This window comes from Tubulanus polymorphus, chromosome 11 (assembly GCF_964204645.1).
Source record: "Tubulanus polymorphus chromosome 11, tnTubPoly1.2, whole genome shotgun sequence".
Taxonomy (NCBI): domain Eukaryota; kingdom Metazoa; phylum Nemertea; class Palaeonemertea; order Tubulaniformes; family Tubulanidae; genus Tubulanus; species Tubulanus polymorphus.
The window spans coordinates 13,270,505-13,296,076 of record NC_134035.1 but is presented as its reverse complement, the minus strand read 5'-3'; the positions used below and the strand labels follow the sequence as shown (position 1 = coordinate 13,296,076).

At 38.6% G+C, this 25,572-nt stretch overlaps 3 protein-coding genes across 4 annotated transcripts; 2 read left to right on the top strand and 1 right to left on the bottom strand.

Annotated features, from left to right (window-relative positions):
• Nucleotides 1-49: 49 nt before the first annotated feature.
• Nucleotides 50-7,468, bottom strand: LOC141912660 (tRNA wybutosine-synthesizing protein 4-like). Its single transcript, XM_074803984.1, has 15 exons — nucleotides 7,344-7,468; nucleotides 6,909-7,033; nucleotides 6,762-6,837; nucleotides 6,307-6,390; nucleotides 6,108-6,219; nucleotides 5,414-5,561; nucleotides 5,067-5,165; nucleotides 4,880-4,970; nucleotides 4,337-4,529; nucleotides 3,740-3,991; nucleotides 2,915-3,145; nucleotides 2,266-2,363; nucleotides 1,812-2,017; nucleotides 1,131-1,263; nucleotides 50-750 (listed from the first exon to the last, which is right to left on the bottom strand). The coding sequence occupies exons 1-15, from the start codon at nucleotides 7,455-7,457 to the stop codon at nucleotides 409-411; spliced, it is 2,304 nt and encodes a 767-aa protein (XP_074660085.1). The 5' UTR covers nucleotides 7,458-7,468; the 3' UTR covers nucleotides 50-408.
• Nucleotides 7,469-7,696: 228 nt separating this feature from the next.
• On the top strand, nucleotides 7,697-14,415 carry LOC141912773 (UV-stimulated scaffold protein A-like). Its single transcript, XM_074804160.1, has 13 exons — nucleotides 7,697-7,869; nucleotides 8,111-8,286; nucleotides 8,467-8,621; nucleotides 8,885-9,005; nucleotides 9,767-10,437; nucleotides 10,680-10,815; nucleotides 10,899-11,067; nucleotides 11,604-11,864; nucleotides 12,205-12,262; nucleotides 12,542-12,661; nucleotides 13,229-13,322; nucleotides 13,736-13,931; nucleotides 14,268-14,415. The coding sequence occupies exons 1-13, from the start codon at nucleotides 7,742-7,744 to the stop codon at nucleotides 14,365-14,367; spliced, it is 2,385 nt and encodes a 794-aa protein (XP_074660261.1). The 5' UTR covers nucleotides 7,697-7,741; the 3' UTR covers nucleotides 14,368-14,415.
• Nucleotides 14,416-14,927: 512 nt separating this feature from the next.
• On the top strand, nucleotides 14,928-24,714 carry LOC141912556 (nucleosome assembly protein 1-like 1). 2 transcript variants are annotated; one of them, XM_074803831.1, is made up of 13 exons: nucleotides 14,928-15,007; nucleotides 15,218-15,249; nucleotides 15,546-15,740; nucleotides 17,670-17,811; nucleotides 18,055-18,147; nucleotides 19,179-19,266; nucleotides 19,387-19,529; nucleotides 20,231-20,370; nucleotides 20,600-20,745; nucleotides 21,431-21,585; nucleotides 21,809-21,829; nucleotides 22,133-22,180; nucleotides 23,443-24,714. In XM_074803831.1, the coding sequence occupies exons 2-13, from the start codon at nucleotides 15,233-15,235 to the stop codon at nucleotides 23,482-23,484; spliced, it is 1,230 nt and encodes a 409-aa protein (XP_074659932.1). In that variant the 5' UTR covers nucleotides 14,928-15,007; nucleotides 15,218-15,232; the 3' UTR covers nucleotides 23,485-24,714. The 2 variants fall into 2 exon arrangements, with proteins under 2 accessions (XP_074659932.1, XP_074659931.1); XM_074803830.1 differs by having other exon boundaries at nucleotides 19,155-19,266.
• The last annotated feature ends 858 nt before the right edge of the window (nucleotides 24,715-25,572 follow it).

Genomic DNA, 25,572 nt, shown 5'->3' with positions numbered 1-25,572 from the left:
GAGAATCCACTCAGAATCAGCATGAGTAACTATAAAATTCGAATCCGGGACACTCCATTTATTGAGATTGAGAACTAATGCACAATTGTTAACTTCAATACAGTGTTTCTTATTTAGAGGCTTGCTACGCGTAATCACGTCTTAGATTTAAGACCAGTCTTCAACAAAGACAATTCTGATTTCGGTTCTATAGCCAATTTTAACAACTTAAGACCAGACTTAGCTCATTTTGTTTCTATAACCAATCTAACAACTTAAAGACCAGTAAAACTCATTTTGTTTATAGCCTTTCTAACAACTTAAGACCAGAATTAAGATTTTTTAGACAACTTTCTAGCGACTGTGCAACTGAATCCAGTGATCATATAGTTCAACATTAAATCAAACACTTTGTAAGCTGATGCTCTGCTATGAGCCGTGATTTCCATAAAACTGCCAACACCGAGTAACGTCCAAATAAACAGGAGTTTGATTAAAGTGCGTTCCGAAAGTAAAACAGTTTCCACCACCGCCGATGACTAGAAGTTTTAATTGATCTGCTGCTGCTGTTGGTGGTGCTCCTGCTGGTGGTCCTGCTGGTGGTACTGGTGCTGCTGCTCCTGCTGGTGGTACTGGTGCTGCTGCTCCTGCTGGTGGTACTGGTGCTCTTGTTGCTGCTGCTGCGGTGGTGGTCGAATTGTTTCCATCAGCGCCGGTGAGAATCAGACTGCGATGGTTGTGTAACAGCAACGGATGTTCAGGAGAATATGACTACAAATACAAACCAAGAAAATATGAACACGCTTATTTAATTACAATTTACATGGTTCTTACAAGTTTTAGAAAGTCCTTTTCAATGCAAATCAAAAAGGTATGGGAAAACAGAAAACGGTCTTGAAAAATAAGATTCCAATGCCTTAATACAAGATATTTGAAAAAGAAACTTTGTCGATGATTATTGATAATAAGCCCTTATTTACTTTGAATGGAGCTACACTTCATGTTCTAGAATATATCATAACAAAGTTTCCACAGGTCGAAATCAGTTCATTTTTCAACCTCCTTAAACTTTTCAAATCGAAATTTTCGACAGTAGAACCAGAGATCATGAAAGTCTAAAATTAAAATAGTTCAGCTCCTTCTACACTTACCGGAAGTGGGAATTCATGGACGAACCCTGATTTCAGATCTACAATAGCGACACCTGGTGGTGGATAATGTTCAACGGTCACACCTCCCACAATCAATAGTTTATCTTCGTAAACATGAGTTGAATGCGAGTACCTGGAAAATATATCAACATTTACTTTTCGTTACAAGAAATTTATGAATAAATTCGAATTCAACTGCCCAGCAGTCACTGCTATATTCAGGGGTTGATCGAGGAAAATTGGAAGGCTGGGGTTGAGAAAAGAAAAGATATTTGTCAGCAGCAAGTCAAATGCCTCTTTTTAGGGTTCCAAATGGCTTCGATGTTGGTTTTTAGATATTTTTTTGAAAGGTTGCAATTTTTGGGAGGATGTGTGTCGGATTTCCAGGTCTAAACGATCTGTGTTGACGAACAGGGCAACCACACCGATGGGAAGGCCCCGAGACCACCACCTAAATCTGTCCATACGGGTCTCTATGGGTCTCTACGGGATATTACCTAGGTATAAGATATTTTTCAAGAAATACATTGAAAAGGTTGCAATTTTTGGGAGGATATGTGTCGGATTTCCACATCTTAACGATCTGTCTTGAGATGAACTGGGCAACCACGATGGGAAGGCTCCGAGACCACCCCCTAAATCTGTACCTACGGGTCTCTACGGGTCCGTACGAGATATTACCTAGGTATAAGATGACCGTTAGTTGATAGTTTCGACCAGATCCACGATGTTGTTTGTAACGTATATATAGCATTTGTAGGTCGTAAATCGGAATTGAGACCTCCGACTATAATCAGTTTATCATCGTTATACAGAGAACTGGTGTGAGAGTGGAGACCGGGGAGATGGACATCTTCATCAGCAGCATCAGCACATTTCAACTCAATCTAGAAATAGTTAACAAAATATACTGGTACTGTGTATAATTGATGACCTGTCGAGACTGATCGCAGTATTTCAGAGTTGAACAAAACCCACAGTTAATGATTTAACAGTTTATTCTGACTGTTTTGAATTTTTAACTAAACCTCATCATTTGGGGAACTGTCACAATAAACTATAATATCATCGACTGTGGGTTTAGCCCAATAACCATTGATAAAATGTTCAGTTTGCGAATGATAATCTTCATTACCTTTTTCCAATGAGAAGTTGAAATGTTGAATAAATAACACGTGTTCAGTACACTTTGTTTTTCGCCACACCCTCCGTAAATCAATAGACAAATTTCACCTATAAATAGTTCATTCTATATTTCATTATCTGCTGTAAATCATGGGGGTAATAATAACTAATATGATAATCTATTTAATTATTACGATGATCGCGCTTCAACCATTGACTTGTAGCTGGGGTTTGTCTACAAATCATAGAAGGTTCTATGCAGATATTGTGCAAGAAATAATGAGGTCTGTGAGCACACCTGGAGCCAGCAGGGACGCATCTAGGAAAATTGGGAGGTCGGGGTTCAAAAGAAGGGGAAGGAAGTTCCTCACTGATAAAGCAGCGACGCAGAAGGCTACGAGCAGCAATCCATCATTGGACTTAGATTAAAGATATTTTTGAGGAATTCATCCAAAAAGATGCAATTTTGAACAGGATGAGTGACCCTGTAAGCACCCCTCGTTATCTGTCTGCTCCTACCTACAGGGCCTAGTTACAAAAAGTTGGTCGCAGTTAACAGGTTGATAATACCATGGTAATGCGATTTCAATTGTCACTACTGCATTTATCCACCATTCGTCTCTAAACAAAGTGTGAGAAATTTCAGCCCCTGGTTTTACCTTCTATTCGAACAATATTTGAAGTATGGCGCCACCTGGCGGTACACGTTTCTCCTGTAGTGGTCGAGGAACTGATCGATGTATAGTTTAAATGAACGGTTGTTCTATCGCGCGACGTTGAGTGTTCACAGATAATGAGATCGTCGAGTGGATGAGTCGGTGAAGTTCGTCCTCCGAATATAATCAACTGATTCTCATCGATCGAGTTCATCGTATGAAACAACCGAACACCTGTGAAATATATATATATATATATATATACGTACAACAAGTTTTTTTCAAGAATAGTTTTTCAAAAATAATTTTTCAGATAAACTCTGAAGATCGGTGAAAGGATTTCCCTCGAAACATGAGAATACAATAGCAGTTGTTTAAATTGATATATTGCGGGTTTCTCTTAATGTTACTCATCAAGACTGGAAATAGTGTAAACTACGTATTTATAACTTTCCAATATGGCCGTATCCATTAACCATCCGTATGACATCATCAAATTAACTATAATATCAGACATGTCAGTTGATGCCATAAAGGGATTTTATGGAGCAAACAATTTTTACTGGCAAGCTCAGAAATTGATTATCGGTAGGTGGTTATCCTGAAATTGTAACTTCTGAGGGAGTTATTCTAAGTACAACAAGGCAGACATAATGTTCAGTATAGGGTCTTGTCTGTAGCTTTGAAATCCCTGGTTACAGGAGTAGCCTAACCCAAAAAAATTTCAAACTTTAGCTCATTAAAAGAGAGGTTTAATACAACTATAAACCACTATGGCTGCCTCCATAAATCCTCCTATGAGATCATTAAATGTGATAGTAAACTCACCCAGTATATCAGCAGTAGTTGATTCCACTGTAATGTTGTTTAACCCTTTCACATCGAATACGACCGTATCTCGAATCTTCTGATGTTTCCCGCGTACATCTCCGAAACCACCCGTTACCATGACCGCGTCGTTGCCGAGGGTTACCGTCGCGTGACCGAAACGTAGCACGGCATCCGCGCTAAAACTGCCCGGTTTTATTTCAATACGAGGAACGCTTTCCGGAAACTTCATTGGTTCGACCGGTTGACAACCTGTTAAAGAATCGGCGACATGTAAAGTTGTAGTGATAAATCTATGGATGATTTACGTATCTAAGAAGACTAATTTCAGACTTAATTCATTTCAAAAATTGATACCTCATCTCTCATTTCTGCTGAGCTCAAAAGATGACAAGTTCGAACCTGGCTGATTATGAGAAACAAGGTATCATCTTTTTGCCTAAGAGATGATTTTTTGCCAATCCCAGGGGCAGATCCAGCAGCCAACTGCCATAGAATGATTAGTGTGAGCCCCAAGCTGAATTTCTAGATCCACCTCTGGGGAGGATGCCCAACGTCTTTGAAAACAAGTTGAAATAGATGTTAGTTGATACCGACCTATTTTAAATAAACCCCTGATATCGCACGCCGAGCCTCTCGAAGCGAACAATATCGAATAATGATTATTGGTTAAATGCCATTCCTCGAATTCGTCGAATATTTCTAGCGATTTCGTTCGTCGTTTGTCGTCATCGGAGACGAAACAATGGTAAAATTGATTCATATCGATAGAAACGGCTTCGTTCCATCCCTGAATAGAAACGCATACTTAAAACATCCGACTTATCATCGGTTTTTTGATGAATTCTGTTTCATAAAAGAATCATAGAGTCCATGAGTCGATGTTGTAACGATAACATAAAATCTCGCAATACAAATGAAAATTAAATATCAGAGTCAGAAAGGTTTTCTTAATGTTTTATTGTCAATGTATCGACTATATCCTCATAGTCAGCTTCAGGAGCCAGTTCCACAGAGTCAAATCTAACTCAGAACTGTGGAACTGGGTCCACGAGTATCAAACTCTTTTTTTGTTACTCTAGTTTCTTTCTGAGTGTGAGATTTTACATTATCAAGACACGATTGAAATTGATTACTTACAAGTTTTTTATAGCGTTGAATCTGATCTTGTGGATTTGGATAGACGGTTATACTTCTTAACGGAGATCCGAACTTTTTAAAATGATTACACCTGTAGTATATAATAGAAAGAATAAGAGATGATAAGATTGAGTGAGTTTGACACAGTCTGTTTGAGAGTTTTGGAGTAGAGGTGTTGAATACATACATTATGTTGCTGAAAGTGTCGTAAGGAAAGATCTGTTCATATGTTACAAATACTGCATCAGGAAACATATCACTGGCCCACTGTATCAATGAGGAAGCCCTACAACACAAACCACACAGATGATGATAGTCAGGGTCCAGTTCCACAGTTGCGAGTTAAGATTTAGCTCCGAGTTAACTCATTGAAAATGAACTAACTTTAACTCTGAGTTAACTCTAACTCACAACTGTGGAACTGGGTCCTGGTAGCTAGCCGTTGTTCAGGGGAACCCGTACATCATCTACCCATACTTCATACATCTGCATATTTTCACGCAGAATAATGAAATTGATTATTTTCGATCGTACCTTTTGTGTCCCATATAAGTCATCACACATTCTGATAGTAGTAATGTAGGAATAGATAGATTGATACCGCATTCAGTTAGACAACTGGTCAGTAGAGGTAACTGCGTTAGATCTATACCTAGTAATCGGTAATCATCGCAGTAAATACCTGAAATAAACAAGAGATATTTTACCTACAGTAAACCCTGCCTTAAATATCTGAGCCAGTTGAGAATCAGGATCAAGTTCGGAGTAACAGGTCGAGGGTGGATCCAGGGAAACAAGAAAATTATGCCCAATTAATTTGAACGACTTGAGCAAGTATATAAATCAGGACTCAGTTCCACAGTTTTAAGTAAGGTTTAACCCTGAGATTGTTGTCAATGTTTGAACTCTATCACTTTCATAATTTTACCCCCATGAGGATGGAAAATTATTCCAAATAAATTCGAACAAATTGAACAGACTCGAGCAAGTATAGAATCAGGATCCAGTTCCACAGTTTTAAGTAAGGTTAAACCTGAGTTTGTTTTCAATGTTTGAAGTCTATCAGATTCATTATTTTACCCATGAAGAAGGAGTTGAATCCTGGCAAATTATTCCAAATAAACTCGAACAAATTCGGACAGACTCGAGCTGGTTACTGAATTGACCGGCACCGAATAAAGAGGAATTTTAGAACTCCATAAATCAAACTAGAATTTCTATGAATTACCTGTGTAAGGCTGGAGTGCGACTGGTATTTCTGATTCCTGAATCAAACCGTTTAATGATTCACAGTTACGAATGAGATTCGCTTTCCTCTGAGCGTTTTCAATAAAATCTATCTATAATTAAATCATTTCAGGAGAGACAGTGAATTTATAGAGTGGTCAAATACGCTAGAAATTGTGTTTCGCGATCAATTATTTTACCTCATAAAATATCACATCTTTTAGAAGACCTTGATTTTTTAGACGGAAGTAAGAAGAGTCAAATCCAGCACCGAGTGAAATTATCTATATAGATATAAACAATAATCATAATTAACATCAACGAAATCATTGTCATCAAATATCATAGGGTTCTTACAAATCAGGGAACCCAAAATTCCAATATTTCTCTAGACCCTGACAAATTATAAGATGTGAGCCACAGTGGCCGAGTGGTTTTAGCTGCCGGTCACTGGTCACGTCAATCCAGGGTTTACTGTATGGGTTTGAACCCGGCGACAGATTTTCTCGGTCGAAGGTGGTCTCTCTCCCAAATTGTGGAAAAAAGAAACAGAGAGCCGGCTAGTAATGCCCTGCGTGGGTTGAGAGAATTTTCCCCGCTCTGTTAGAACCCTGATATGATGAATAAATTTAAAAGATAACTTTGATTTTGATACCTGTTTTTTTCCGGATATTTCTTTCACGAAGGTTTTCAGCGAGTAATCAATGGCCGACGAGCGGATGAAATAACATCTGAAACAAAAAATTTATTTTAGCCTTATGTCAGAAGATAATTAAGCGAGTTGCTAGGATGTGATACGAACCTGTTTATAAGTGGCGCACGTCGCACTTTTTTACACACGAAATACTGCAAGAATTCATCGTCGAAATATCCGAGATTCGCCATCGAACATTTACTCAAAATACTGTTATCATTCGTACCGCGAACCTATCATTATGAGAAAATGAGCAATGACGTAATAAAAGCTTACGACCAACGATTAGGCGCAGGGACCTTCGTCACTAGGCTAGGGTAACCCATTTCGTGTATTCATATTCAGACAAGTAGTATCACTGTACAGAAATAGGGCTGTTTAAGAAGGAACCCGTAACAACTGGAATTTAGACTAAAAAGGTTAGTAAGTAGAGGTAAGCCGCTCTGCTGAATAAATAGTGTAAGACGCAATAGTTAGTAATAAATTGAAGACTTGTCTGTTGGGCCACCAGATTGACGGGAAACTAAAATCAATGTAACATACCGCAGTGTCATTTCTAGTTTTAGGTGTTTTACATTTATTTGCAGATTTTCTCGATGAAAGAACCTCAGAATTCGTCGAACTGTCGATATTCGAGTTGAAATTAGTGTCATCCATGGGCGCAGACATTTTGTGATCACATGACCTGCCGTCCAGGGATTCCCTCGTTAGAACGCTTCAATTTCTATGATTTCTTTTGTTTGAGAACTGGAAATATTTCTGGATATTTTACTCGAGTATGGTTCATTACTGCTCTGTTTTACTAGTATTACTTTTCAAAGGCAATTTCATATTGAAGCAATAAATTTCAAATTGAATTGATTGGGAAACCCGGAAGTAGGTTTACGGGAAAACCAAACCCGGAAATAAAGAATTAAGAATATTATTTTATTGGTAGAAATATGACTAGTAGTGAAGCTCTGGATCATGGACTGTGTCAGGAAATGGCTAAATATGTCGAGGAGCTGACGCATTCTGGACAAATGAAACTCGACGAAGGTCTGATGAAAAGTTTCAAGAGAATTTGCAGGTAAGAAGAAAGTGATTTGATATTCAATTCAATTCAAAAATTCAAAAAAGATTTATTGACACTCGATTGCAAATGTATTTATCAGTCAATGAATGAGACAGTTTTCCCATTCATCATTTTAGTGCGCTTGTGATCCCAGATGCCCTTCCAGTAGCCCACCGTAGCCCCCCCCCCTCCCCCCTCATATCGAGGTCACTCTGCGGCCTCTGTTCACTACTAATGTTTTATTATCTATTTTTAGGAAAGGAGATGTCTACGTAAAACATGCTTACTATCTGTGTCTGACCGAATTACAGAAAGATCATAGTGAAATTCGACTGTCAGCGTTTCAGATGATCAGCGAATTGTTCGAACGATCTCATTGTTTTAGAGAATTATTACTCACAGATTTCAATGAATTCTTAGAATTAACGGCAGGTAATCAATCATTAGGACTGAATCTAGTTCTAGAATAGAATCTTGTTCCAGTAAAGTGCATATCAACTGGACCTAGTTTCACTTCAAAGTTAACCGTTTAAGGCTTGAACTTTTTCGTGAAACTGGGTCCTGTAACTTTCAATTGATCAATGGTTTGATCATCATTTTTGAATTCTATAGAAATAAACAATGACAATCCGCTGCCTCCTCCAAAACCAGTCGCACGATCTCTCAAACAGAAAGCCATTCAAGCAATACAAAAATGGCAAGATACGTTTGGCTCGACTTATAAACGATTAAAACTAGGATATAATTATCTACGCAACTGTAAAAAGGTGAGTAACAATTCTACATAGTTCCAGTGTTCCGTATATTGGGATTTATAGGTGCTGCATTTATTGTTAAGTGTATGACATTGTGGCTGCTGAATTATCAAGGCTTTCAATCCCCCAAATATCTCTAACAGGAGCTGCAGATATCTTATAAGTGGTGGCTGATTTTCAGAGGGATGGATATGATAATAAAAGGGTTGTGGCCGTCCCTCTAAAACCCGGTGTGAATAATGAGTTCAACTTGAATGTTATGTTTTGATTTTCAGGTTGAGTTCGAAGCGATTCGAGTCCGAACGAACGCAGAACGGATTCGAGAAGAGGCCGATCAGATAAAACGTCTAAGAGTTCAAACTTTACTGTTAGAAAAAATTGAAAATGAAATTCAAGGTTCGTTTGTTTCTATCTATTACTAAGTAATTACGGTGCTCTGATTTGTAAAATTCTATAGATTATGATTTTCTTTGATATCTATTGTTTGATATAAAAAAAGATTCGTACATATTGCAGAAGAGTATCGATGTATCTCATAGTCTATCTATATGCCTCACAGAGTAACACCAATCTAAGCTCATTTTGCTTCTATAAGCAATCTAACCACTTAAAAAGACCAGTCTAAGCTCATTTTGCTTCTATAACCAATCTAATAACTTAAGACCAGTCTAAGCTCATTTCGGTTCTATAACCAATCTAACAACTTAAAAAGACCAGTCTTAAGTTCATTTTGGTTCTATAACCAATCTAACAACTTAAGATCAATCTAAGCTCATTTTGGTTGTATAACCAATCTAACAACTTAAAAAGACCAGTCTTAAGTTCATTTTGGTTCTATAACCAATCTAACAACTTAAGACCAGTCTAAGCTCATTTTGGTTGTATAACCAATCTAACAACTTAAGACCAGTCTTGAGCTCATTTTGCTTCTATAACCAATCTAATAACTTAAGACCAATCTAAGCTCATTTTGGTTCTATAACCAATCTAATAACTTAAGACCAATCTAAGCTCATTTTGGTTCTATAACCAATCTAACAACTTAAGACAAGTCTTTAAAAATTTGAGACCAATTCTTGACTTAAGTCAATATTGTCCAATACATAACTGAGATGTGTTTCATATTGTAGTTGGAGATTATTGATTGTGTTTTGTAGAACAGAAGACCGATATGTTGGATTGTCTAAAGCAGACGGATGGCTGCATCGAACTCATTTCACCGGATCCCGATTTTCAAATCGATTGGGACAAAATCCTACGCCCGACGACGCAGCAACAAACAACGTCAGTAACCGACGACGACGAGAATAATTCGAAAAACGCCGAATCGATAACGCGAAATATTCCTGAATCGAACAAACATCAGGACGTGAATTCATGGGTCGCCGCGGCAACATCGTCATCTCGGTGTAAATTAAGCTTGGATAATCTTTTACTTCCCGGAGAGGGAGAGGAATTCCCCGCCGCGCAACAGACGACGACTGTAACCAACGGTGACAATGATGGTTTTAAAAAACCGTTCGATATCGATCACCCGGAATCGCGAATTGGAGTTCCTCGGATTGCCGACGACGACGAAGACAGCGACTCGGATCATAGCGATCTAGAATCGGTTCCCGATCTGTCAGTAGATGGCGCTAGCGAGATAAGTCGGTCAGACTCGGAGTATTTACGCACTCATGGACTCGGCTCGTGGCGATACTCGTTAGATATTCACGTATCGCGACAGATTGCCGAAACGAACGATAATAAAGTGCTGATCGATAATCTGAAAGATTTCTTTAAAATATCGGCGCGTTACGTTACAGTTTGTTCTAAATGGTTGGAGGTTAGTTTAGGGTTGATCTAGGGGTAACTCGTACTCGCTCTATTGTTGAATCCCGATTCGTATTTACTAAGTATAAGTCATCATTAGGATAAGTTGCCTAAACTCTGATGACTTAAGTATGAGTTTCACGGTATCACTAGACACAGTTTGGCGCCGGATTTCAATCTCTAAGGTTTCGTCGTTGTAACTTGTTTCTGTGAATTAACGTTAGTTTGTAAAATTATCGATCGTTCATTTTTCAGAGATTGTCTAAAATCGGAGCTTCTCAGACCGTCGTCAAGGAGATTATTGATTTGAAGTATAAATTCGAGATTAATCAAAAGAAAATCGAGAAAATAACTGGAAAAATTGTTTTAACTCCGCATCAAACCGGTTCCGGTGAGATTATCAGTATTCATAGCTTTATCGTTAGCTTAAGAGAAATCAGTTTTAGATTAACGTTCGAATCTTGTCGTTGTTAGGAGCTGAACGAGTAAAACGCCCCCTGGTGACTGAATCATCGAACGGTAAATCGTCGTCGGAATGGACGATCAATAATAATTCGAAACGAATCGATGAAGAATTACAGGATCCGACGAGCGCCGTGCCGAACATACGGGCGATACTAGATCGGAATAAATCTTCAAACAGGTATTACAGTGTTAGAGTAGAGCGTCGGATACAGTCACCTACGCAGCTAGCGCACTCTAGAGTTAAAATCAGAGAGATTTGTTCATTTCACAAGCGGCTTCAGTAGTTCAGTGAGATAAGGCGTGATGCTGTTGCGTCCATTATCAGTGCTGAGTGATAAGTGGGTTCGAGTCCTGCTGGCTGCTTACCGTGCGCGGGTAACACTTCAAAGGCTGTGGTTCCGTCGTGAGGTTAAATGAATAATCCAAGAGGGTTATTAGTCTTGGGAAACCAAGATCCAAATGGCATAACGCAAAAAACAACCAACCAATTTCTTCCGATGACTTTAAACTCTAAAGTTAAGATACAAGACCCGTAAATGTTTCTGTAGTACATTAGCTAAAGTTCGATTTCACTGACTGAATCTGGTGGAATGCATCATAATCTTGTAAATGAATACAGGAATTTAACTATAGGATTTCATTGATTTATTTTACGCTCACAATCAAATCTTCAACTTGTTAATATTCACTTTAAAAATTGAATTTCATTTGCAGTCCTTCTACAAGCTCAACTAAAACCGCGACATCACCAGCTCCTGTCGGTAAAACAACTAGTCCTCAACCATCCACATCTTCCTCCCGCGTTGCTCCACAACCATCCACATCCACCTCGTGCAGCGATCCACCGATGAATTCCACCACTGACCCGGCAACGAGTTCGCGTCGAGACGAGTTACTGAAAATAGCTCCGGTCGTTCCGTTCGATATGGATTTACATTATTGGGGAGAAGACGTTGCTCCTCCGTCACTGATCAAGTAAGACATTTACAAGGACAAAGTTTCAAAGTTGTTTTAAGACCAACATAGTTCTTTATTCGATCTAACAATTCATGTTCGCTATTTATATGCATGTACAGTAAAAGTCATTTATTTGATTTATTTATTTTGCATAAATAAGTTGGTACAGAGATTATTACAGGACATAATAGTTATTACATAATATATAGTCAGTGTAACAATAATTTATGCGCGAGGAATTGAAGAAAAGACTCTGACTATATTCACGCAGTCAGTGCCTTAGATTCAGGAGCAATTCATGACCATCTAGTTCTATAATTAATCCATCAACTCATATTCTCAACTTGAATATTTTCAGATATGATTCTCTTCATCGTTTTTGGACCCCGATCGAAAATGAAGAATTTGTCTCTCCTGTAAGTGAAATATCGTCTGACTCCAAGAGAAGCTAGACCTTCTTAGTTCACCTCGGATAGGCCATCAGGATTCAAAGCTGTGAGCCTTGGTGCCAGTTGTACAGTCGTGACTGACCAGTCTAAGACCTTCTTAATTAGTTCTATAGCCAATCTAACAACTTGTGATCAGTCTTCAGATTAGAGTCACATTGCGACAACTGCGCTCTCACACACCTATGGTCTTAGCAACGTAATCACCGTCTGTTGTTGATTGATTGGTTTTGTTTGTTTCTATTGCAGCAAACAATGGAATCTTTGACCAGTCGTAAAATGCATTTTTGTCCGATTGAACCGATTAAATGGAAATGTCGTGCACCGATGCCAAATGGTAAACTATGTGAACGCATGGACAGAGTAAAGGTAACTTAACCTCTACACAGTTCTCAGTTCATCACGATAGGTAGAACACAATATCCGTGTTGACGCGATGAGGAGAGAATCCCACAATGATAATAAAAAGTCCGAAAATGAAACTTCGAGATAGTAGTTTATTTCAACGTTTCGACTATATCCTAATACTAATGATTATTAATTACTTATAATTATTCCTGAAGATGACTATTAGGATATAGTTGAAACGTTGAAATAAACTACTATCTCGAAGTTTCATTTTCGGACTTTTTATTATCATTGTGGGATTCTCTCCTTCTCAGTTCATCTTGTTAATTTCAAATGTTTTAAAAACCAAAAAGTCAAATCTTAACTTAGAACTGTGGAACTGAACCTAGCTCAACTATAGAGTCAAAATTAGTATATTTTCAATGTCTTCAGCCCTGGATCCAGTTCCACAGTTACATATGAGTAAGAGTTAAATCTGTTATTAAAAATCAGTTCATTTTCATTGAGATAAATCTGAGTCGAATCTTATCTCAATGATGGAGCAACAACTTATGCTATGTAGTAAATCTGATGTTTTATTTGTTTCAGTGTCCGTTTCATGGTAAGATAATTCCTCGCGACGAACAAGGAAAACCTGCTGACCCTAAACAACTACCGACTAAAACTAAGGGCAAACAGAAAGGTGAAAATATACCTAGATTAACAATGTTCCACTGCTGACTTTCACTGAATATGAAATAATATTATCAAATGAATTTACTCGGACTGGCAAAATTGGTCTGAGTTGAGGATTGAAAATTATTTCCGGAAATCAGAAAATGAATTGAGTAAGGGATCATTCATTTATTACGTACTTTACTGCATTAGTGGAGGGGGAGGGGTCAGTGCAATTGCGTACTGTAATGCTTAATGTATATGCAAAATTGGCCGATTTTGCGTACAGAGGGGGAGGGGGGTTGAAAAGTTCAAATTTTATGCGTACGTAATAAATGAATGATCCCTTGTTCAAGTTGGTCAAAAGGCCGTGTTGACAATGTCTGAGGTTAACTGTATAATTTTATGTACTGCTATTAAATCCTCTATTTATTGTTATAGATAGAGAAGAATTACCGGCTTGGGAGGACCCCGAACTACTGAGAGACATTGAGGCGGCGAAAGGCTTAAAACTATTTCCGACGAAGAAAAAGGGCAAAAAGAAAAAAGGCAAACATGAAGATCATTCGGGTTTGACGGATATCAAAAAACGACAAAATACAACTAGAACTCGATTGGCAACGAGAATATTTAATAAGTAAGTTAAAATCGAAGGAAAACTGAACATTGATTGTTCTAATGAGCAAATAGACAGTTTAACAATGTATTCTGACGGTTTCAAAATTTTGACTTATAACTCAATTGTTTCTGGAGTTTAGTCAAAACTTCGAAACTATCAGAATAAACTGTTAAATCATCAACTGTGGATTTTGCTCGTAAACGCTGGCGAATACTGAGTATTGTAAACATTGGGATTTAATTTTGAAATTTGGAAATCCAAGTAAAGATCATCTTAGAGGCGCCATCAGTCTACATTGTTTCTCAATTAGATTTCGAATGCAATTTCTAATGTAACCGGTATATTGTTTTTCAGGGCCGTTCAAAAGAGAGTCAATTCAGCTATGGATTCAATTGATTCTAAACGGGTTAATGATCGATTTTCAAATCAGTTTAACTACGCATTTAAACCTTAGAATTATAATTAATTAACAGTTTGTTGAATTAAATTAGAGAACTTTATTTTCTACATGTTTTTCATTTCATTTAGTTTTCTTGTAAATAATAAATTGTTGTCATACACCACGTTGTGTATGTTTAGAAAAGAAGAAATTAGACATTTTTTGTGAGAAATGATCATTTAATGAGGCCAGGAAAGGGCTATGTCATCAATAGGATTGAGCCAGATTTGAGGTCAGAACGGGTCCCTCTTTTGGAGTTATGAGTCAGCGGACGCTGGTTTTGATTCTACTTCTTCCTAAAACTGTCGCAGTTGAATTCTATCCAATTCATCTTTACCAAGAGAATGTCGTTTTAAACACATGCAACGACCGAGGAACTTACGTTGAACACCTACTAAAGAAATCTGTCCGGCCCGATAGAAATAAATAATCATCTATTGCCAAAACCGTGTTTTTCGATCCTACTACACAGAACCTAAACCGTATTTTAGGCCGCACACGTCACTATGTAAGCTAGCTAGCTATTGGTCGAGATATTTGTCGATGACGGCTGTGAACCAATCACCGATCGCGTTACGGAATTCTCAGTCCTTTTACCGCCATTGCGTCTCACATGTGTTTTGTATAGAGATTTTAATAGTTCAGTAATTTGACGGTAAGTCGAGTTTGATTTTATTGAAACCGGTTTAAATCATGTTAATCCGGTTCTATATCCATCTCCGTATTCGGAGAATATCTGATCGATGTTTGCGGTTGCCGAATAGATGAGAAATTCAGCTTTCTCTACGCATTATTCGCTTGCCACAGCCTGCTGCAGCTGCCTCTCCCGTGCAAATTGATAAAACATTTTGATCTTTGTTTTTAGAATCACTGGTGAAAAATGGCAGATCAAAACAAGTAAGTATTTTAAATTTTGCTGATTTTTATTTAGATTTAGGCGTACCATTTGTACTGGTAGGTCCTGTGTAGTGTAAGGAAAGACATTGTTGTCTGACTGACTGATCGATAGATAAATTTTGATTCTTGCAAAAAAGTTTGAGCGGATGGGAGGGAGAGCCCTTGCGTCCCTCAAAGTCCCAGTCTGTTTTAGTTTATAAGACCACTATGAACTCTTATATTGCTCCGGGGTCCGCCCATGATTTCGCCCATGATTTCGGAGTATTTAATTGAGGAATTTATGTTTATTTACTCAGAGCGGAGACCGACGCGAAGACAGCGGACGATTCTACGAAAGATGTTGAATCTGGTGAAATCATAGTTTCAGCTGGAGACGGCGCCATTACTGCTAACGATTTAGCCGGCAGGTTCATGAGAGATCCGAATGTACTCAACGCAATTCAGGGTCGTTTACAAGGTCTCGTCGGGCTGTCAGGAGGTTATATACAGAGGTATGTTATTTATCAGTTACTGGATACAGTATTAATGATTGAACTGATTTTAGATATATTAGAACTGGCTCAACATCTGTGTGTGGAACTGAACCCAGAACTCTGTGGAGTGTTGTGGCCTAGTGGTTAGAGCGTTCGGTTCTGGGAAGCCAGGTCGCGGGTTCGAACCCCGTACATTGCTGTAGTGTCCTCGGACAAGACACTTATCCTCATTGCCTCACTCCACCCAGGAGTAAATGGGTACCTGGCCTGATAGATGACTCCTGAGCGTTTGTTAGCAGCTCGGTGTTACTTCTCCCCAAAGAGAGATGACTGATACATGTTAGAGTAGAAAATTGGCCGGGGTAATAATACCGAAAAATGTAAAGCGCTCTGAGCAGCCTGGCTGGATTTAGCGCTGTATAAGCCATATATTAATTATTATTATTAAAGTGGAACTTTAAAATCTAGAATTATTTAAGCGCTGAACTATGGATGTTTTCTCATTTGGACGACTCGAAAATAGTTATTTCTAAGATCAATGTTTAATGTGTAGATCATTGACGTTTTCCCCTTTCTCAAGTGGATGGCTCCAGTAATATTCAAATCTATTTAGTGCATCCGTCTCAAGTGGGTGGCTCCAGGTGGATTTGTAATATTGAAAGTCTGTGTCTGATAGATGATGTGTGTGACATGTGTTGAGAGATAGAGAGAGTCTTCTCGAGTGGTTGTTATATATGAATAAGAAATGTTGATTAGTCACCCGTGGAATGTTCTATAAACAGTTGTTATGTTATAAACAGCTGTTAATTATTGAATATTAGCCACACATGTGTCTCTTATCAGTAACATCTGTTTTGCTCATTACTAATTAACATTCTAATATTCATAGCTATTTATTTTTGTGTGTGACAAATTACCCCCCCCCCCCCAAATATACTGTGCCTCCTTCAAATGCGCCTCTCGAATGTGATTTCAGTTTTAATCTGTTACGATGTTGTTTGATATTGAGTTGATAGTATAATTGAGATATTGTACAAATTCAAAAAATTGTGTCGGTCAAAAATAAGTTACCAAGTAATATATTGCACCATCAAACGTGCATAGGCAGCTGCTCCTGCACGGGCAGCTGCTCCTGGTGCAGTGTCGTCTTCACTTTCTATCTCGCACTTGAAGAAATAAGAACGTTTTCGAAATATGTCGTCTTGTCATCGGAAGTCTTGCTGTCCAAATCATTCTTATCATCCTCGTTCTTCTCGTCGCGCCGATCAGGACGATGATTGGACCGACTCCAATGAGGCTCGAGCCAAATATTTGAGGTTGGTCTCTAAGAGATCATCGTCTCTTACTGTGAAGTGTCAGTTTATTTCTCGAGTTTGGAAGCTTTCTTTGTTTCTGATGATACAATTCATTGAGATTGATATTATATCTACAGGGAATGGAATATTTCGACACATCCTGCTCTTATCAGTTCTATCCTGGAGATAATCAGCTTAATATCTCCTGGTTGGATTAGAGATCTGTTTGGACGAGATTTGTTCGACTTGAGACTGATTTGTCCAGAGGGGATGGAATATTTTAACACGCATCCTGTTATTCAGTTCTCTCCTGCGGTCGGTTGCTCAAAAGATGGTTAACGATAAGCGGTGAATAAATACCGAGAGTAACAGTGTACTTTAATTGTCACCACGTCAACTATCCACCGGTTGGAGCAACTGCAGGCCCTGGAGATAATCAGCTTTATATTATCTCCTGGGGCCAGTTTCACGAGAAAGTTTAACTAAAATTTTTTGATTAATTGCCATTGGTTACTTCATGTTTTCAATGAGGACAACAATTCAAACTTAACTGTTTTAAGCTTACACTTTTTCGTGAAACTGGGCCCTGGTTGGAGTGTAGAGTCTTGTGTATTTCAATCAATGTTTATATATATATATGTATTTTTCACAGCCTTCCGAAGCCGGTGAAACGAAGAGTTAAAGCTTTGAAGAAAATGCAGTTTGAAACGATGAAGTTGGAAGCTCAGTTTTATGAGGAAGTTCACCAACTGGAATGTAAATACGCAGCGTTGTACGATCCTTATTTCTTGAAGGTAAGAATTGATGATCCTCACCGTTCCCTGTATCACGTTGTGGCACAATTTAGCCGGGTATCTACTGACTCGGAAAACTTGGGTAATCAGATGAAATTAGAGACGTCGAAAAATTCCACCAAAAACCTTGGAAACTCGGGGAATTTGGATTCTATTGTTGTCCACATGGTTTCTTAATACGGTTTGATTTTACTGTAAAATGAATGAATTATAACATAATGAGTTATTTGTATATTTGTACAGAGGAAGGAAGTAGTGACTGGTGCCGTCGAGCCGACCGATTCAGATTGTGATTGGCCGTCTGATGAAGAGGAAGAAGATGAGGATGAATTAGCTGTAAGTAAAATGTCCGAATCGTCGGGGAAAAATCTTCGAAATTTGGTATCTTTGTTGCCACACGAAACCTCTTGATAGATTAGAAACCGAGGATATCTTGAATTTTAGTTTTTCGTGTCTTGTTGTGATTGCCGGTGATGAGAGGCACAAGGAACCTCTTGATAAGAAACGGCCCTCACTGAGGATATCTTATAATTCAATCAGGGAATTTGAATTTTTGGTGTCTTGTTGTGATTGCCGGTGATGAGTGACACGAGGAACCTCTTGATAACAAACAGCCCTCACTGAGGATATCTTATAATTTAATCAGGGAATTTGAATTTTTGGTGTCTTGTTGTGATTGCCGGTGATGAGTGACACGAGGAACCTCTTGATAACAAACAGCCCTCACTGAGGATATCTTATAATTTAATCAGGGAATTTGAATTTTTGGTGTCTTGTTGTTCTTGCTGGTGATGAGTGGCACAAGGAACCTCTTGATAACAAACAGCCCTCACTGAGGATATCTTATAATTCAATCAGGGAATTTGAATTTTTGGTGTCTTGTTGTGATTGCCGGTGATGAGTGACACGAGGAACCTCTTGATAACAAACAGCCCTCACTGAGGATATCTTATAATTTAATCAGGGAATTTGAATTTTTGGTGTCTTGTTGTGATTGCCGGTGATGAGTGACACGAGGAACCTCTTGATAACAAACAGCCCTCACTGAGGATATCTTATAATTTAATCAGGGAATTTGAATTTTTGGTGTCTTGTTGTTCTTGCTGGTGATGAGTGGCACAAGGAACCTCTTGATAACAAACAGCCCCTGCTGAAGATATCTTAATTCAATCAGGGAATTTGAATTTTTTGGTGACTTGTTTTACATTGCTGATGACAAGGAACAGATTAAAGTGATTTTGGGATTCATAGAGTAATTGCTCTTGCTGGTGACGAGTGACACGAGAAACTGCCCAATTCATTATCGAAGGCTTTATGAATAAATTGTTCGTTTAACATTCTAGACGAAAGCTCCTGATGTCTTACAGGAAGAAATGAAAACTAAAGCCGCCATTGAGGATGAGGGCGAGGGTGATAAGAAAAAAGAAGAAGAAAGTGAAGAGAAGAAGGAGGAAGGTCAAACAATATTTCTATGATCCCCCCGGAAAGAGAGTAAAGGAGAATGGCACTCAGTCCCTCGAGGGAGAAGCAGTCAGTTTGAATTCTGTTTTTTAATTGCTCCTGTTTCTATTTCAGAGAATCCGAATGGCATTCCATATTTCTGGTTAACCGTATTCAATAACGTGGAGATGTTGGCCGATATGGTTCAGGAGCATGATCGACCAATCATCAATCATCTACAGGATATTAGAGTTAAACATCAAGATAAAGAACCGATCGTAAGTCTTATCGCGAACCGGTCACACTGGGTGGCGCTACTGTCCTGGACACTAATTCGGATAATTGACCACGTGTTTCTTTATCAGTTCATGCTTCGATGAAAAATGAATGAATTGTAAAGCCTAGCGCACATCGACACTGCGATTGGAGGCAACTAGTTGCTACCGAACGATTACCCCATCGAAATCTAGTTACAACCGGTCAGTTGCAGCAACTGCATGGCGCGTGTCGATCGTCGAGATCCAGAGTGCGCACATCGACGGATATGACTGCGATCGAGTACAACTAGTTGCTCAAAAGTAGAACATGGGCAACTGGCTGGAACTGGAGATAGATCGACGCTTACCAATCGTAAGCTCGCTCACATCGACACATTCGAGCAACTGATCGTATCCAGCCAGTTCCTCTCATGCGCTGAAAACTGCCTTGCAACTAGTTGTCTCCAATCGCAGTGTCGATGTGCGCTAGGCTTAACATTTAAAACCTAGAAATTTCTCTGATTCTGAGGGAATTTTCTGTAATCACATGGAAAAATCTGGAAAAACTTGGGGAATTTGTAGATGGGCGGAAATAAGCGCCACCCTGTATCGCAAACCAGCACTTTCAGTAGAGACTGTGAACTGATAGATCATGAAAATACGAGCCTGTCATTATTTATAAAATGTCGATTAAATGTCGTTCGTCTGTTTTTCGTTTTCAGGGTTTTACGTTAGAATTCGTTTTCAGTGCGAACGATTACTTTACAAATAAAATCCTCACGAAACAGTACACACTACGCGTCGGACCGGATGACGATGATCCGTTTATTTACGAAGGACCGGAAATTATTAAATGCACCGGGTACGTTACCGTATTCACCCTGTGATGAGCTCGAGATGAGCTTAGTCCAGTTCGAATAATTTTCTTTGCAAGTCGGATCATCTGCTCTGATTTGACTCATCAATTCGGACATCTTTATTCTACTGACCATCCAGCTATATCTAAACTTTGATTTCCGATTTTAAAAAGAAAAGTCCCACTTTAAAGTCATTTATTACTGATTCATTGTTGTTATTTAATGTTTCTTCAGGTGCACAATCGACTGGAAAAAGGGCAAAAACGTCACGAAGAAAACTGTGAAAAAAACTCAAAAACATAAAAACAAAGGAACAATTCGACAAGTGACGAAACAAGTGCAAAATGATTCATTCTTTAATTTCTTCAATCCACCAACAGGTAAACTATCAATCTGCAGCCTGCTGAACCCTAGAGTCTGTACCCTCTCGGACCAGAGCATCAGCAGTCTGGACCCTACCCCCTCAATCTGCAGCAGCTTACCGGACTCAGTCTGTACCCTTAGATCAGAGCATCAGCAGTCTGGACCCTACCCCCTCAATCTGCAGCCTACTGAACCCTAGAGTCTGTACCCTCTCGGACCAGAGCATCAGCAGTCTGGACCCTACCCCCTCAATCTGCAGCAGCTTACCGGACTCAGTCTGTACCCTTAGATCAGAGCATCAGCAGTCTGGACCCTACCCCCTCAATCTGCAGCAGCTTACCGGACTCAGTCTGTACCCTTAGATCAGAGCATCAGCAGTCTGGACCCTACCCCCTCAATCTGCAGCAGCTTACCGGACTCAGTCTGTACCCTTAGATCAGAGCATCAGCAGTCTGGACCCTACCCCCTCAATCTGCAGCAGCTTACCGGACTCAGTCTGTACCCTTAGATCAGAGCATCAGCAGTCTGGACCCTACCCCCTCAATCTGCAGCCTACTGAACCCTAGAGTCTGTACCCTTAGATCAGAGCTTCGGCAGTCTGGACCCTACCCCTTCAGACAATCTGCCGCCTGCTGTACCTTGTCTGTTCCCCTGGATGTAAATGATGATTAAATGAATTGATGGTGTTTGTAATTGTTGTAGCTCCTGAAGGCGGTGATGAAGATGAAGAATTAGATGAAGAGACCGAGACATTGTTAGCCGCTGATTTTGAAATCGGACATTTTATCAGAGAACGTATTGTACCTCGTGCTGTGTTATATTTTACTGGTGAAGCGTTAGAAGATGACGATGATGAGGTCAGTTTAATTTATCATCCTTCGTTGATATTTTCTCCTTTCTTACTCTGAGATCTTATATCTAATGATGACCGATCTGTGGAGATGTTGTATATCAGGAATGACTGATCTGTTGGGGCCCTGATGAAACGATTTAGTTCAGTGTTCAGTTATCCAGCCCTCTCCAACTGTCCTCGTTGATAATTGATTTGATTGTATATTTGTTTTATTCTGTGTTTTTCAGTATGATGATGAGGAAGATGATGTAAGTTTAGATTATTTTATAAATTCAGTAATTCTGTCTTCATTATATCGCCACTGTTACGACCAGTAAAATAACTTGATGCCATTAGTACAAAGTTGAACCTCGGTCGAGTTGAGACAAAATATGTTAAAATCAGAAAATGATTTAGTTTTTGTATGAATTAGTCAAAGTCTTGAGTTGGCCTTGTCTGAATTAGTCTATCAGGCTTACTGGAGTTTTTGAATCCGACGCAAATATGAGTAGAACAATTCACATTTTACTGGGGACAGATAATTTTCTATAACTATCTGTTTCTAAATTCAGGGAGATGATGAAGATGAAGATGAGGACCAAGATCCAGATTACGTTCCGGTAAGAGATCATTTGTCTTCTCTTCGTTATCGGTATTACAATGAACACTGTTGACTAGTGATACACGGTGATACACAGGTATCAATCTGCAACGTGATGTCGAACCCCCCTTAGCTTGGAACCTTGCCCCCTCCCCCCTTACAGGGTTCTTACGAATTGGGGAAAATCTGCATTTGTTTTTTTTTTCTGTTGTGAAAATCTGGGAATTCTGACTCTACTTGAGGTCAGAGAATTTGGAATTTTTGGTGTCTTGCTATTGCTGGCGCTGACTGACACAAAGAACCTTTTGATAAAAAACAGTCCATCCAGAAAATACATCGGTCAATTTTGAGTTTGTTGATCTGTAAGTACCCTTACCCTTCAGATGTTCACTGTGGGACTGTGATTCAGGTTGCAGGTCGATAGCTGTGTAAATGATTCTCTATTAGAGTCAACTACTATTGGTAGCTACTATTGAAATTCATTCATGTTTTTCGATATAGGGCCAAACAGTTGGAAACTCTAGGTAGTATTTCAGTTCAATTTTAATTACCACTGGCTGCTGATTATTGAGTTGTTGTGCTTAAAATCCTGGGATTCTTCGGATTCTAGAATTCACTTCAGTGTCCGTCTCTTATAAGTTATAGTATTGTGCATGATTAGTGTATATGTGATTAGTCAGGGATTCAGAACGGGGTCTGGCTACTACATAGGTTCCTGAGTTAAATTGCTAAATAGCCCTTAAGTTCCTCCGAATTTCATAACTAGCAGATTGTTCACTCAGATAGCGGCGCAGATCTGCTACTAATTCCTCAAATTTTTTAATTTTCTCCTTGTTAAAACTCCTTATCCAAGATCTGTAGGGAGCCTGATGACATTGTTCATGCTATTTAAACAATAATACACGAGTAAAACTAAGGATGATCTTGATTGCCGATAAAAGCGAGGCCACATTTTTCCTCCAACGATTTTGCGACAAAATTGTTCAACTCTTCTCACCGATTCATGTATCGCTTATTTAGAAAGATGTTGGTAGCGCCACCTGGTGGTTGTATCTTGTATATCCCCGCTATTTTGATCGGTTGATGAGTTATTTACCTAGTCTGCGGTAGTTGATATCGATGGTGTAAATTTCACTACAAAAAAAAGAAACATTTCAAGTTTATCCGAAGCATGTATTATGCATGTTGTTTGTATGATGACACTATTATTGTCCGAGATACTTCTTACAGCTTTTGATCTCTTTTTAACCAACGTCGTTTTCGATGTTTAATTTTTTACAGGCGCCAACCGAAGGCAACCCGGGCGAATGCAAAAATCAGTAATTAATATGATCCATTCGACACATTATTCGTCACCAATTCGCATTTCAACTGAAGACCAACTACGGAGGTTAAGAGAGGAGTGAGCGAGAGAGAGAGAGAGGGAGGAGACTGGCGGTTTACTGAAAGACTACGCTTCTACTTAGAATCAACAGCTACCGTAGATATATTAAATGGATTGCTTGCTTTTTTATACAGTGGGTCCTTAAACTTACAAACACAGATATGAAGATTTATCATTTAAAACAAAATAAAGATTTCGCATCAAGTTTGATACAGAATTTGTCTCATACTGGATACAGCGAACTATTAGTTGTAATTAACAGATTTTCTGGTCTCCGTAACGAGGTTCCACTCTATAAATAGAACTATCAGTTATAACGAACAGATTTTCTGATGCCTTGAAGTTTGTTGTAACGAGGTAACATCACATATAGATTACTTTGCTTCGATCTCAGCTCAATCACTATTTATGTCTCTCTCAGATACTGTTAACTTAGCTTCACATCTCATCACAATATTCTAGTCAATGAAATGACAAATTAGTAACGCCTGTGTTATCTACAAGGATACAAGGTAAACATTTTAAATTAAAAAAAAATGCTCGCACATTGATAAAGGTTCAATGTAATGACGTTTGATTGCTGCATTATTATACTCGCGGTTGAAATGTATTTAAGAGAACATGCGTTGAAAATATTCTTTTTGCTTCAATTGTGAATTATCTTCAAATGATCGAAAATAATGATAAAATGGAATTATTGCATTTTATTTAAAAAAATGGAAGAAATTACTGGTAAAAATAATAATTCAATGAATCGAATGAAAACAAGGATGAAAATTGTTGATTTATGATTGAATTGTTTTTCACCGCCAGTTAACACTAAAGCACGCTTGCGGAATTTTATTTAGTCACTTGTAGGCCCGCGGTTTGAGGCAGCGTGGAGATATTGTTGAAAGTTTAATGATTATTTCGGTGATGACGATGATGATGACAAAACTGCTTCTTGTTTATGAATTTATAAATATTGTAAATATTTAAAAACGCGGAAAATCGAAGAAATGAACGAGGAATTGTTAAATCATTAATAACTCGTCACAGATTATTGTTATAAAAACATCCCGTACATCGAAAAAAATACGAATTATTTTTGTAGCTAAAAACGATGATATTCAAAATACATCTTTATGTGTTCTTCACTTAACTGCAGAGATTTTACGGGGTATGATACCCATAAATAATACATGGGACGAGCAGGGGTAACACGTGGGACCCGCAATGGTGCCCATTCTTATGTTCTAATGGAGATGGTTAAGTGACTTAACTTCATGGTACAGTTTCACAGTTGTGAGTTACGGTTTAAGTCCTAGTTGAAAGAAAGGCTTAAGATCTTTTTCGATATCTCTTCTCAACAACGAGTCAAAACTCGGTACTTTGAAACTGGATCGATCCCTGAAACACTTTAAATGTCTTGTTGATTCATGTATTTTGTAGCTGGACTCGATGACATCATCTGTGATGACTGTTCTATAATGATTCTGTATATATTTAATTAACTCGCTGTGTAGAAAATCGATCGAATACATTTTGTTGTTTTGTCACCCAAATCCGAGGATCATCATTGAAGATTAACAGGATTAGTTAATCCTTGATCAGAGGATTAACGATGTCTTAGTTATTAGATATAAAAGTACGTTCATTCATGATTATATGAAACAGAAAGAAATTCTTAATGGTTTTTTTTTTTCGTCGACGAAAAGTGATAAAAATAAAATAATGATTGCATCATTCTCAGAAATAGTATCGTTTTAGTTTTTCTTGTAGTCAAAACTTTAATCGTGATTCACAGACTCGATAGAGGTTGAACTAATTCGTTACCTAATCGTTGGTGGTTAGCTTTTATTGTCGGATGTATTTGTGGGTTGTGAAAATATCCAATCGTGAAAGGTTGAACAAACTCTACGTGGAGTTCAGAAATGCTGGAGAGAAAATACCAGAGTTTGAATTCCTCCCGAGGAAGTTCACCCCAATACCCTCGCTTGCCAGGGTTTGATTACCTCGCACAGATATCTGACCTGATAGCGGTGAAA

What these genes read in the sequence shown, in the direction of transcription:
- LOC141912773 (XM_074804160.1), top strand. Translation starts at nt 7,742, where the DNA reads ATGACTAGTAGTGAAGCTCTGGATCATGGACTGTGTCAGGAAATGGCT. An exon ending in ATTCTTAGAATTAACGGCAG is followed by an intron (nt 8,287 to 8,466) that starts GTAATCAATCAT and finishes TGAATTCTATAG; the next exon opens with AAATAAACAATGACAATCCG. An exon ending in TTTGTTCTAAATGGTTGGAG is followed by an intron (nt 10,438 to 10,679) that starts GTTAGTTTAGGG and finishes TTCATTTTTCAG; the next exon opens with AGATTGTCTAAAATCGGAGC.
- LOC141912556 (XM_074803830.1), top strand. An exon ending in GAAATTATTAAATGCACCGG is followed by an intron (nt 20,371 to 20,599) that starts GTACGTTACCGT and finishes ATGTTTCTTCAG; the next exon opens with GTGCACAATCGACTGGAAAA. An exon ending in TTTCTTCAATCCACCAACAG is followed by an intron (nt 20,746 to 21,430) that starts GTAAACTATCAA and finishes TAATTGTTGTAG; the next exon opens with CTCCTGAAGGCGGTGATGAA.
- LOC141912660 (XM_074803984.1), bottom strand. Translation starts at nt 7,457, where the DNA reads ATGGATGACACTAATTTCAACTCGAATATCGACAGTTCGACGAATTCT. An exon ending in CGTGCGCCACTTATAAACAG is followed by an intron (nt 6,838 to 6,908) that starts GTTCGTATCACA and finishes TTTTTGTTTCAG; the next exon opens with ATGTTATTTCATCCGCTCGT. An exon ending in AAATATCCGGAAAAAAACAG is followed by an intron (nt 6,391 to 6,761) that starts GTATCAAAATCA and finishes ATATCTATATAG; the next exon opens with ATAATTTCACTCGGTGCTGG.